This window comes from Acomys minous, assembly GCF_964271855.1.
Source record: "Acomys minous genome assembly, chromosome: 16".
NCBI lineage: Eukaryota > Metazoa > Chordata > Mammalia > Rodentia > Muridae > Acomys > Acomys minous.
Genome location: NC_140498.1, coordinates 16,008,262 through 16,021,462, shown reverse-complemented (window position 1 = coordinate 16,021,462; position 13,201 = coordinate 16,008,262). Strand labels below are relative to the sequence as shown.

Here is a 13,201-nt window from a genome sequence, read left to right as displayed (position 1 = left end):
TTCTTCTTATGTTGCTTAACACAAACAAGTTATAATGTTTATAATATAAAAAGATAAAGGAAATGAAAGAAACACAGCAGCAGGTCTGTGTTAAAAGTTGATTGTCTGAGACTTTGTGTGTATTGATTTTCTCCTCTCCACTTCTGGCCTGCTCGAGGCACACGGGGGATGTCTCTGTGTCACTTGGAGAAATGCTAGGAAGAGATAGTAGAGACAGGGTGACTAGAGAGGGCTTCATCAGCCCTTGCTCAACCCCTGTGCACTGTCCCAGTCATCTGTGGCATGTGGTCACCCAGCCTCCTGGTCTAGAGAGGTTTTAAAGAGACCGTTGACTCTGTTTTCTGGCAGCCAAATGGGGATGCGTAGGATGAAGTAGACAGGACTGGAGTCAGGGTTTCCTCCCCAAACTCTCATATAGAAGTTAAGGGTACACTAGGGGTACCCAATCCCCCATGTTGGGGTTAAGACTGTGTGCCTGCAGGGGATGACGGTCTACACACAGGGATCCAATAGTTCTTAATAGTCTGTTCTAGGCCAGGGTGTTTTGCTGCCTTGCCTGGGCTCTCAATCAAGGACATTCTCCCATCATAGATAGCTCTTCCACTCAGATGATTTGGGGATAAAGAAGAAAAAAGGTGCAGTGATAGAAAGCATCTACAGTCTCAGAAAAGCCTTGGTCCTTCGTGTGGGGCTAGAGGGTAGCCAGCTTCCCTCCTGTGGACGGAATGAAGGTTGAAAACGTGTGTGTGTGTGTGTGTGTGTACAAGTCAAGAAAAGTGTTACTATCTGCATACACCTGCAAAAAATTGGCTCTTGATTCATTTGAGGGACAAAACTTGACTCCTCCAACTTCCTCATCAGCTTCAGTCTCCTGAGTCTACCCTGGAGTATATGGGAAGATCAAAAGGTAATGTGATAGTTCTGATGGCTTCCTTCTCTACCTCCCCTCCCCTCCCCTCCCTTCCCCTCCCTTCCCCTCCCCTCTCCTGTGTCTCTTCTCTCTCTTCTCTCATTTCCCCTCCTTTCCCTGTTCTCTCCCTCCTCTCCTTCTCCTCCCTCCCTTAGTTCCCTTTCTTTTCCCTTGTTCCTTCTCCCTCCTCACCCTGTCTCTGAGATAAGGTATCCATAGACCAGGCTGGCCTCAAGCTTGTTCTGTAGCTAAGGATGACTTGAATTCCTGATTCTCCCGACTCTACCTCCTGGATACTGGCATCATAGATATATACCGCCACCATGTCTTATTGGGTGGGCAGGAAATAGAACCCATAGCCCATGCATGTTAGGCAAGTACTCTACCCACTGAGCCACATCCTCAGCCCTTTGAGTACTTTTTAGAGTACTACTTGCTGCCATTAAGGAAAGTGACATAATTATTTTTATGCCTCAGTTTTGTCACGTAAAATGGGGGAGGGGAGAGGAGGTGGTTGTTAAATAGTACCTGCGTCTTAGGATTCCTGTGGGAATTGTGAGACAAGGCACATGATATCAACACAGTACCCAGCCTTCAATAAACACTCAGTAAATACTAGTGATTATTGTTGATTTGCTGTGGCTACCCAGACTGAGATGGGGCGTCACGGGAGAGGGCAGAGAGAAGGCTGAGGGAGAATTATCATAGGGAGGTATCAGCCATCTGGGTAAGCTGTGTATGCTGCAAGAAGTGGAGTAGATTCCCTTTTCCCTATTCCTTCTAACTCTGGGAAAGTGCCACACGTGTTTGCAAATATAGACACATATTTGTGAATGTTGCAGTATTGGCTTTGGCAGAAAAAAAAATAAGAAACCAATATCAATGCATAGCAATATGGAGGTGGCTAGGAAACAAGCGACGCCCAGAACGATGATCTGCATCAAGAGAGGACCAAGGTGGGGATTTCCAGACACATCACAAAACATCAGAATTACGTGGGCAGTATGGTTTTGTGGATGATGTTATACTGAGCATGGAGCTTGATACTTACACAGATATGTATACATGCATATGTAAGATGTATGAAAAAAGTGACCAGGGAAGAAAACAGCTGAAAGGGCCTAGAGGTCATTATCAAAAGGAAGTTTAGCACTCTCTCTCTCCTTCCCTTCCTCCCTCTGTCTTTCCTTTCTCCCTTTTATTTTTTAAGGCGGAAGAGAATAGGGTCTCACTCTATACCTTAGGCTGGCCTGGAACTCACTATGTAATCCAAGCTGGCCTTGAATTAATGGTAATCCTTCTGCCTCAGCTTTCCAAATGCTAGGATTACAGGCATCTCCGCTTGTGGTTCCTGGTAGAGAGGAAAGGCTATTAGCTTGATATGCACAACAACTCTCCAGGAATGTGACTTAGAGAGATTAAAAAGTCACTGGTGATTTATAAGCAACGACATCTGGCTTCTCCTTAACATTAGACTATTTAAAAAAGAGGATGCATACATATATTATGATTAAAATGATTAACAGGGGGTAGTGAGATGGCTGAGGTGATAAAACTGCTTACCAGTAAGTCTGACTGCTTGAGTTTGAGCCCTGAGACCCACATGGTGAAAGGAGAGAACAGAGTCTTGCAAGTTGTCCTATGATCTCCACACCCTGTGCGGTGGCATATGCATATGTGTGCACATATGTGCATACAAAATAAATAAGTATAATTACTTTTAAAAGAGATTAAGAGCAAGGGGAGTCATGTCTACCTGCTAAGAAGAATAAATAATAAAGCTCTGTTAACTCCAAGGCCTGATGGGAAATTCCTCATTCTCTTCTTAGCATCTCCAGTGCTGGGATTACATCACAGCACCTGGCTTTCACAGAAAGGAAGGATGACTACCAGCTTGATACCATCCCAGAGATGGGAACCAGTGTGGTGGCTTAGCAGCCAGGGTTTGAACGTTGGATTTACCCTGTGATTACTGGCCAGGTTTCTCGCATCACCCAAAGTCTTGCCATGTTTCTCCTGTAAGTCTCAGTTCTCTCATCTCTGGAATGGTGGTAGGTAGTTTTTAAGGTGACTGGGTGATTGGGAAGCTGACTCTGCAAACTGAAAAGTTCTACTGCAAGAGCGAGGAGGCTTGCCACAGTTCTCTGGAGCTGGCGAGGGTTGCAGGAGGGAACACAAAAGCAATAAACACACACTCTCAAGAGCCTGAGGAACAGAGCAGTTGCCCTCGTGGGTATGAGATGGCAAAAGACTCCCCGGAAAGGTAGGCAAGTCAAGGACATGGTCCTGAGGTTGGAACAATGGTGTGATGGTGCAGAGCTTTCCAAACCTCTGGAAGTCTGCAGTAAGCCTCTAGTTAGTGCCAGATTGATAGTATCAAGTGCCTAAGGAAATGGGAGAGTGAGATTTTTTTCAAGAAACCCGATTCTCCAGAGTCTCTTCTGACATTAGACCTACTCCTTCAGCCCCCACTGGTCCTCACTGCTGTGTGCTAAGGCCTCTGGAGCCTGGATACTATTCCCATCCCTGGGGTACCTCTGTCTGCATCCTCTCAGGGCACAGCTCTGGTGTGTGAATGAGAGCTGCTGGTGCACAAGGGGCTGCATTGCCATCTCAGGGTGGGGCTGGCTGCCCAGGAGAGGAGCTGCCTTGAGGTGTGCTTATGTTTAGGAGAGGGAGACAGAGCTTGCAGGGGATGGAGGGGTACCCCGTGGCATCTCAAATTCTTGGGATCTGTCTCTTTGGCAAGCCCTTCTCAACTAGATATGACAGGTCAGAGTCTAGATATGCTCAGAGCTCATGCGGCTTCAGACTCCTTAACCTGGCGGGACAGTGACCCCCTTGAGTGGACAGATGGGATCTCTGAGGACACAGCTCATGAGGATGGGATGTCCTGCCTCATACCCGAGGCAAGCTGCTCACTTCATGGCTCGGATTCACAGTTGTTAACAGTGCCCCATTAAGACGGTAAATTCATTCAGTAACAGATCCTACAAAACAGGCGGATTCAAAGGCTGAGAGTGGTAATCTAATTGTGCTGAATTAGCTTCAGACAATATCAACTTTAGAAAACCACAAAGGGATCTTTAGACACCATTTCAAAAGCTTTGGTGCCCCCAGGCACCCCTCCTAAGAGCTCACATTCCAAAGCCTGGGCTCTGTGGGGCTAAGCCCCCTCTCCTAGCATCCAGCCACCGTTCCTTCCTCCTGCTGTCTCAGTGAAGTTGCAGGCACCCCGTCGTGTCTTTGGTTGTGCGTCAGGCTTAACATGGGCTGGGTTTGTGAGAGACAGCTGGAGTTCAGGGCAGAGCTGAACTGGTAAATTTTCTGCGATGTCCTTCTGGTGGATTCTGATGCTCCCTTCCTTCCTTCCATGTTTGTTTTTATATAACTAAGGCGGCTTTCTTTTAACAATCCTTTGCCACATTATGTGTGTAGGTTCATTGCCCAGTTTAGTTATTATCTGATATATTTTGAAGAATGAGAAAAAAAACCCTACAGAGTATGTGTTCTTGGCCTGATTTAGAGCCCATAAACTTCAGGTGACAATTTCAGAGTCAGGATAAGAGGGGGTGTGAGCATTTTCAAGGTTGTCTCTGACCTGCATTCCATTAATCCTTTTGCAAGAAATCACTCACAGATTAATAATCTATAGAAGAAGTGTGAATGTCTATACCTCCTGGCAGATAGATTTCCAGTCCCTGCTTACACCCCTTTCCTGACCTCCATGACTACTGTGGCAGTTCCTGCATCACTCAATAGAGGTTCTAGAAAGTTCTTAGTTCCCTTGAGCCAGAGTTTCTGTGTGCATTAAATAGAACTGTATTCTCTTCTTGCAGTCACATAGGCTAAACCAAATCTGATGTTTCCCAATGTGGAGGCCATGGGTACATCAGAGGGACATGTAATCTTAAGGAAGACTTGGAATCTACTTAAAACCTCTTAAAGACTGTAGTAAATGTTGTATTTACCCCTGCCCAAACCCTGTGGGCTGACTAGAAAGCACCACAGGTCGTTAGCAGTGTTTCATTTTAGGTCAACTCAGCAAGGGGCATTGCTTGTGCTGTGGTAGCGAGTTCCTGACAGTTGTGAATTCTTTTGACTAATAACAACGGACGAATAGGCTAACGATGGCTTCAGTAAACATTTAAAAGAATAGGCTTTCTGCATGGGTGCAAACGTTCGACAGGGTCACCGACAGAAAGAAGAGAGACTTGGACTTTCTCAAATCATTTTTCAGATAAGACAGTGGTGGAACATCATGTCCTCTCACCACGTTAAACATTTCTTGGCATAGGAAGGGAAGACATTTATATTCTTTATCAGTCCTCATGTCTATTCTAAGGGGACTGTTCAAAGAGGAAAGTAGCTGGGTGAGGTCTTCAATTCTTTCTGATTCCTGAGGCTGGGAGTAGCTGGGAACAGCTATTGTTGCTATTGTTATTATTTTTATTATTTATTATTATTTATTATTTATTATTATTATTATTATTATTATTATTATTATTATTATTATTATTATTATTATTATAGCTGAGGTATGCTACAGTCACTTTAATCCAAACTGTAGTATAATGGGGAAAGATTGGGAGAAGGTCATCACAAACCGAGACAGCTAAAAACCAATTCCTGAGGGTGTGATTGGTGGAGTCCTTTCATTTTACAGGTGGGCAAAGGGAGACCAGGAAGGGTCACAGTGTCTTCTCAAGGTCATGCTGATATGGTTGAGTTCCAGACCCCAGGTCTACTGCAGCTGAGGCCACAATATCTAAAGCACACCCCAAAACCCGGCCATAGAACCCTCAACACTGGCACACAGGAGACAGTGTCTTCCATCTTAAAAATCATTTCGGCTTCTGCCAGCTGATGAAGGAAATAAAAGTTAATGACATCCACAGCGGCGTGATGCTGTTGTAGGGTCTGTACACAGACTACCTGGAGGTGAGCACTGCAGACCCTCTGATGTAGGAGAAAAGGTTCCTCTCTGCAGGGGTGGTGCATGTCCCTACAGAGTGCCTGGTTTTGAACGGGACACAAAACTACAAGATTAGTCAATACCTGTCCAAGGAATAAAGGCAGGGTAGCCACTGGAGCCAGTTCATCCAAAGCCTTTGGGCAAATGGGGCCCTGTTTTTGATAATTGGTTGCGCAGAAGCTGGCGGGGGTGGGGGGCAGTTTATAAGGGTTGGATTTAGTCATCTGGTTTGAACACAGAGTCCTCACACGAGAGAAGCCTTGTTATAGCTGTGCCGCAGGATGAGAGCAGAGTTGACGCTGGAAGTCAGGACCCATGGACCTTAGCTGTTCCGCTCTCTCTGTTTCCCCACATAGCTGCAGCCTTTCATAAGACCATCTCAAAGATAAATTTCCCAAGTGTCCCTGGTAGGTCATTCTCAGTTTTTCGAATTTGCAGATGTTATGTTCAGATTTATAATCTGATTTATTGGCCTTGAGTTTCTGTCCAAACTGCCTCTTGGGAATAAAAACACGACATTTCTTCCCCATCTTTCCTAAGCCTCCAGGGGTCAGGAGGGCTGACTGGCAGTTTGGTTGTCTGTGATTCAGACTTGCCCCACAGGCTAGGTTCCTTTAGGAAAAAGACCTTGGGCCATTTCAGAAGCTTCTAGACGTGTTCTGCAGCATCCTAAAATACAGCGGGTGGGACTTGGGCAGAATACAGCTGTTACCAGGGAGAAACGCCAAAGTGGTTGTCTGCCCTTCTTGGTAAGCTTGGGGACCTTTCCAAGAGGGTAGCTCTCAGGAAAACACTCATTTATCTTTCAATAGTGATAGAGATATTAAACAATGTCTTTACCATTTTCTTTCTTGTCCTAGAACTGGCTGAAACATCTTCAAGATTTTGATCAGCTTTCTTAGCAATTGACTGGCACACAGAGACTAAAACCTCAGCATAAAGTGCCATTTACTGGGATGGCAAATGGAAGAGGTACATAAGGGAAAAGTGATGATCTTCTGGGAAAATCACCCATGGCTCAGAGATTTGGTTCATATCCTTCTCTATTTATTTCCTGCTAGCACACAAAGTAGATCCCTTTCTGTTTCAGTGGGATGTGCTGTGTTTCTACCATGGGTTGCTTCCTCAAGCAAACTTGACCTTTTTATTATTATGGTCAGTGCACCAGGGCAGCTGATTAAAAATCTGCTTATTTATTATCATTCAAAACTTGGGTGATCCTGTCCCTTCTCACTATACCCTGGGCTAGTTTGCAGTGTGTGGAGACATTTTTCATTGTCATGATCAGGGAGAAAAATGCTACTGGCACCAGACAGGCTGCTACAATGCACAGGACAGACGTCATGACAGAGAATTACAAAGATCAAAATGCCAATAGTGCAGAGGCCGAGAAGCATCCTTATAGATCATGTCTGTCTGAATTATTGAGAAGACAAGGAACTGTTGAGGTTATACTAGTCCCATCCTTGCTATAAGCCTCAGTAAGGGCTCTTGGGGATCAAAGATATGTTCTCTTTGGTTTAAATGTGGGTTGAAAGAAATTAATTTCCAGTATTAAGTAATTAAAGAAAAATTGAGTATTAGCTTTAACCCATGTGAGTATAAAGCTCCAATGTCCAAATGACACAAAAATTTATGCTATTGGATCTTAGGGTGTCACGTATTAAATTTAAGAATGTCAGGCTGTTTAACATGAGAGCAGGAACTTCAGCCAAATTGCTTACATGTATATGTGGGGACATGGTTGGTGAGCACTGCAGTGATGCTGGCCTTCTAGGACCCCAGTCAGCCATTCTAAAGTCTCCACTCACTCCCTGTATTGGGAGCACGTGAGGCTCCAGCACCACTCACTTCAGTTGTTTTTGTTTATTTTGATGTTGATGTTGCTGTTTCGCTGGCAGCGCACAGATGCAATGCAGCACCGTAGGTAGCACCCTGGTGGCCCCCTTGTTTTTCAACACTCTCATACAGGTGAGTGGCAAGCCTCACTTACTCTGAGAGAGGCCTGGGGTCCTGGGAATATACACTGGCTCATTCTAACCTTAAGCCTGTCCCTGAGTGAGAAGGAGTAGTTATTTTTGTGTAACCTGTAAGGGAGCTGCTTGCCTCTGTTTACCCTAGATTCTAAGGCTTTCTTGTATGCCTTACCTAAAAATTGAAAGATGAAAGCATCAGAGGCGCAAATGCCACTTGGATAAGGACATCTTACTTGGTTAACCCTCATGTGAAACCCGCCCCCCCGGCCCCCCCCCCCCGCCTTTTGCTTCATCTCTCTGGGAAATTGCAAAGGGTGTAAATATTAACTCCTGAAACGAAGCAGAGGTCCTTCTGCTCCAACAGTGCCGCAGCACCGGCGTGATCTGGATCTTTCTAGTCATGCCTCTTGTTTCCCCCACAGACACAGCAAGTTCTCGATCATGCCCGTTGCTGCTCACATGTGCTTTCACCCATAGAGGGGAAGGGAGACACAGTGAGACTCCCTGACGGGCCACCACCAGTTCACTTGAGGAATCAACACAGCGGAGTCTCACCCTTATCTAAGCGATTACAATGCAGACCTTTTAGACCGAGTCGCCTTTTTTTTTTTTTTTTTGTGAAAGCTCATGTCTGGGAGAGGAAAATCAAAGGTTGCGTCAGGAAAAAAAGGAGTGGGGGTGGGTAGAGTGATAAGACTCTTCTTGCCCCCCCCCCCCGCCCCACTATGAAGTAGGTAAATCTCACAAGGTCCTGGAATGTTGGGCTTAAAAATAAATACTTGGCTATTTACATTCTAAGCTATGGTTGGGACCGGGGCATGCTTAAAATTATTTTAAGAGAACATTACAAGCTTTAGCAGTGAGTAACCCTGGGAAAGGAGGGGGTGTCTTTTCTTCATTATCTGGAGAGAGAAAAAAAAAGCACAGAGAGGCTCAACTTCAGGAATTGTCACTTGGGAGAAGAGGCCTTATTCATATCACCAACCAGTGGACTAGTCAAACCAGTAACTCTTTGCGGTGTAATAAAAATCACACTCACATGCTGTTTTATGATCAGAGAGGATCTTATTTTGGTGGTCATTTAGTTTTTAGAACAACTGGAGTGGTTTTTTTCAAGTGCCTATTAACTCACTACAGTGGTTAAACATGAGAGGCAGACACGCTAGAATGGGGAAGATTAATGATCTCTGCAGAGCTGAGAAGAATATTTTTCAATTCATATAGATGGAATTTATCGTCACCACCTCTGAAGATGGCATAATTTGCCCACTTACAACAGGCCTATCTGTTTCAATACTTCCTAAAGATGTGGCTTTTCACTTTTCACTTGGACTAACACAAGAATGCCAAGTCTCTGTAAGCAGAGAATTAGGAGTCAGTGGGTGGGTGTGGGGAGCCCAGTCATGGCAGCAGGAATAGGCATTCATTCACAAATAAGAAGTGCCCTTTGCAGTAGGGGAGGGTCTGTTAACAGAGTTTGGAATGAAGTGTCTGTCAGGGAGGATAGAATCAAAGTTTTAAAAGGGAAATATTTCCCAATATCTATTCTTAGATAGGCCTGATTTGCACTTAAGTTAGGGCTTTGCAAGCTGAGGTCATAACCGCCTTATTCCCTAGCTCCAAACCACAGGAACCCCTGACCCCGAAGAAGAAAAACAACAAAAAGACAGACAGAATGATGTTTTGTGCCCAGCCAGTCCAACTGCAACCTTCCGCGTCACCGCTAGTTGTCACTTCGCTCCCAGACGGGAGACCCGGGGTTTCCAGCACTGCGGTTTGAGAGAATGCAGTCCCAATTAAACTAAAAAAACTCATAAAGCTTCCCCTTAAGTCCTCAGCCGAGTGAAGGCTAACCAGCAGAAGGGCTAGGGGGCCAGTTTCGGGGGAGTGCAGCAGGCAGACAGACTGACAGACCGCAAAGAACAGGCAAACCGCTGCTGGAGCAGCCACTGTCTGGGACCTACACGCACCAGCCAGACACCCTGCGGGTTGAGGGGGGGTAGTGGGGGGGGGGAGGAGGGGAATGGAAGGGCCTTCAACACACAGCACCCCCTCCCCACTTGATGAGGCCGCGGCAGAGTGAGCTTCTCTACTCCATCTGAACCCCTTTTATACCATAAGGATAGTGATGGTCAGTATAGAAAATCGCGTACCTGAAGAATACAATGGTCTCCCAAAGGTAGAATCGTAGAGTGTTGAAGCTGTACATTTTCCAGATTCTTGTGCTGTAAAGTCCACGAGTTATGGGTTGCAAAAAGGTTTCCGATTGGCACTTATGAAGCCAGAGAGTGCCCCTGGGGAAAATAATCCAGATGTTTAAGGGAGCTGGGGAGTAGAGGGACGGAGTGGCAGAGCTGGCGGAGAATCGCAGCCAGGCGGTTTAGGTACCGCGGACAGCGGCAGCCGTGCAGGTTCAGCACCACGGAGAGTGTCCAGCCCGGCTGCGGGCGGGAAGAGCGCGGCCGGTTCTCAACTCGCTGGAGGCTCCCTGCGGCGTTGGGAGGCACGTTTTGGGGGTGGGTATATTTTCTTCTTTTCCTTTCTTTTTCTTTCTTCTTATTTTACCCTTGTTTTTTCTATAGAGATGGCCAGATCCATGCAAGGAAGAAATCCGTAGGGATCAGAGCCCTGGCCTCGGACCCTTAGACCCGGCTAGCATCTTCCTTCTGGCCCTGGGCTGGCCCGAGGGGTTTTAGGGGTTGGGGGGGGGGGTGGAGCAGGTGACGGTGCTGGCTTCAGTTAGATGTCGGAGAGTGTGCCAGGCTGGCGCATCGCAACCGAGTCCCGGAATCTCGTTCCCCTGCCTCCGTTCCTGTCTGCTGTCGCCTTGCAGTCCGTGTTCTCTGGTCCCCGCCGATTAAGTTGGGATCGCTGCAGGAAAGGTGTCCCATTGCTTGGGGCTTCAGGAGCCAAAGAGCCCACCACAACTTTCAGAGGCTGCTGGGGTCCATGGCTTCCCAACAGGGCTCAGAAGCCCTAGCATTCAGAGGCATCTCGGATTTCTAAGCTCGCCCATCTTCTTCAGGCCAGATTCCCTCAGATCTTCAGACTTTTCTTACTGCATTAATTTAACAAACTGATGGGGTAGGGGATGGGGGTGGGGGGCAAGGGCTGACGGGAGGGTGTGGAGAGGGGAAAATTGGGGGAAAAACTCCTTAGAAGCTTCAAACCCTCCCACTCGAGGTGTTCATTGGCCCGCAGCTGCGAAAACCATATCTTCTCTCCAGGTTCGGCCAATTGCGTTTTTAGGCTCTGCGTTGAGTTTAACCCTTGGAGTGCTGGCAGAGACCAGCCTCTAGCACTTCTCAGGCCCGACTGTCTTTTCAGGTCTTCTGTCGCTCCAGGGAGGTCACAGAATTAATCTTTTAAAGTCTTTCAAAATCTTAACCTTGATTTTTTTAAAAAAAGAAAATAGTTGCATGTAAATAAAATACCAAGAGTCTCAGTCCAGATGTGTTGCTGGTAGGGGTGGGGTACTCAGTTTATCATTTAAAAAGGGTCACGTGGAGCCAGATCCCTCAATTTCTTTAAAGTGCTAAAGGTATAATATTTGAGCCCATAGGACTTAAGGGGGAGGGGGGAAAGGGTCTGGTGGATAGAGTAAATCTCCGTCTAGGCTCATCATGGGAGGGAAATTCAGGAAACATTTCTTAGTTTCGAGTTAAAGGGGAGCTGAGCTGCCTGGTCCTTTTGAGAGAGGCAGAAGACACATGCCTCCGTTAGAACAGAGGGCATTTGATTCACACCATACAGGCTGGGCTCCAAATTAATGCCAGGGCCAAGGAGTATGTGAAGGTCCCTTGTTCCTACGGCACTCCCTCCTGGTCCTCCTTCCCCTGCCTTCTTCTGTTTCTCTGCCTTATCCGACTTGCAGAAATGAGATATACATTTCACTGTTGAGTCCATCTGGGGAGGTAGAGTTAATCAGATTTTCTCTCAGCTAGGGGACTTTAGTGGATTAATAGCCTCTGCAGGATTTTCTGGCCCACTGGAACTCGCTGGGACTTTGCAGGTTCTCCCTTCCAATGTTGCCTACAGAGGACAAGCCTTCAATTTACCCAGCATACTCAGGGATTCCTTACTTGGGGCAACTGTTCTCTGCAAGTTCAGGTCTTTTCTCAAGCGAAGCTTCCTTTCCCAGCTCAGGACCAGCCCAGCAGAACTTTGCTCTCCTGTACCGCAGAAACATGTGCCAGAGAGATTCTTTTATGGCTTTTCTATCCCAGGGTTCCCAAAATGTCCTCAGTAATGACCAAAAAGGAGATTTGCTATTTGATGGTGAGTACCCACGTGTCCGATGCAAATGCCTTTGTAGGTATACCATATTGAATACATGCATGTAAATATGTAGCATGTGTGTAATCGAAGGCTGACCATCGTTAGCACACCATCAGACACTCCACATGGCCTCTTTGCTCTCTAGTCACCTTGAGGTAAATATCATTGTCTTTGCTCATGGGTTTGTGTGCATGTATGTGTGTGCTCTTAAAAGTGAACTTACATTTTCTCCCTCCCTCTCTCCTTTTCAGACAGTTTTGTTATGTTGCCCTGGCTGGGATAGAACTGGGACTAAATATGTAGATCAAGCTGGCCTCACACTCACAGCAATCTACCTGTCTTTCTGCCCTTTGAGTGCTAGGACCAAAACCATGCATCACCATGCCTGGCCTAATAAGTGAATATACTCCAATGTGCATACTTTATTTTTTATTTTTGGTGTTTTGAGACAGGGTTTCTCTGTGTGGTCTTGGCTGTCCTGGACTCACTTTGTAGACCAGGCTGGCCTCAAACTCACCGAGATCCTCCTGCCTCTGCCTCCCTGAGTGTTGTGATTACAGGCATGTACCACTGCGCCCTGCCACATAATTTAGTTTTGATTTGTGTTCCGCATTAATTCTGAAATAAATTGTCTATTTGTAGTTGTATATTTCTGTTTGCAATTGGTTTCTGTCCACGTAAGCATATATATTTATATATTCATATGTGTAAGAATGTCATCTATGTGCATTAACATGTGTCAGCGTGATGCCTTAGAAGCATTAGGACAAGTCACAAATTGGCAACTATATCTTTGCCTCATCTGGCTAGGAAACACTCGCACAGTCAGATATAAATGTGATGTCTAGTGCTTCCTTTTACTCCTTTCACAATGGAAATGTGTGTGTGTGTGTGTGTGTGTGTGTGTGTGTGTGTGTGTCTGATGGTGGTTGCGAACATTTCCCAGTTCATGGCCTGTGCAAGAGAAGAGAGTGATTATGGCACGAGAAAGGGTCACTTGTGTTCTACTTGCTATAAGGCTGGCACTTTCATTCAGTTCACTCACATGAATTGAGTGTGTCC

General features: G+C 46.1%; 1 protein-coding gene across 2 annotated transcripts in view; it reads right to left on the bottom strand.

The window, feature by feature from the left end:
• The window catches only part of GLRA1 (glycine receptor alpha 1), a 90,466-nt gene extending 79,467 nt beyond the window's left edge, over positions 1-10,999 (bottom strand). For both annotated transcript variants that reach the window (XM_084761187.1, XM_084761188.1), the window contains exon 1: positions 10,015-10,999. In XM_084761187.1, coding sequence (XP_084617313.1) covers positions 10,015-10,070 — 56 coding nt within the window. In that variant the 5' untranslated portion in view covers positions 10,071-10,999. The remainder of the gene's footprint in view (positions 1-10,014) is intronic.
• Positions 11,000-13,201: the final 2,202 nt, after the last annotated feature.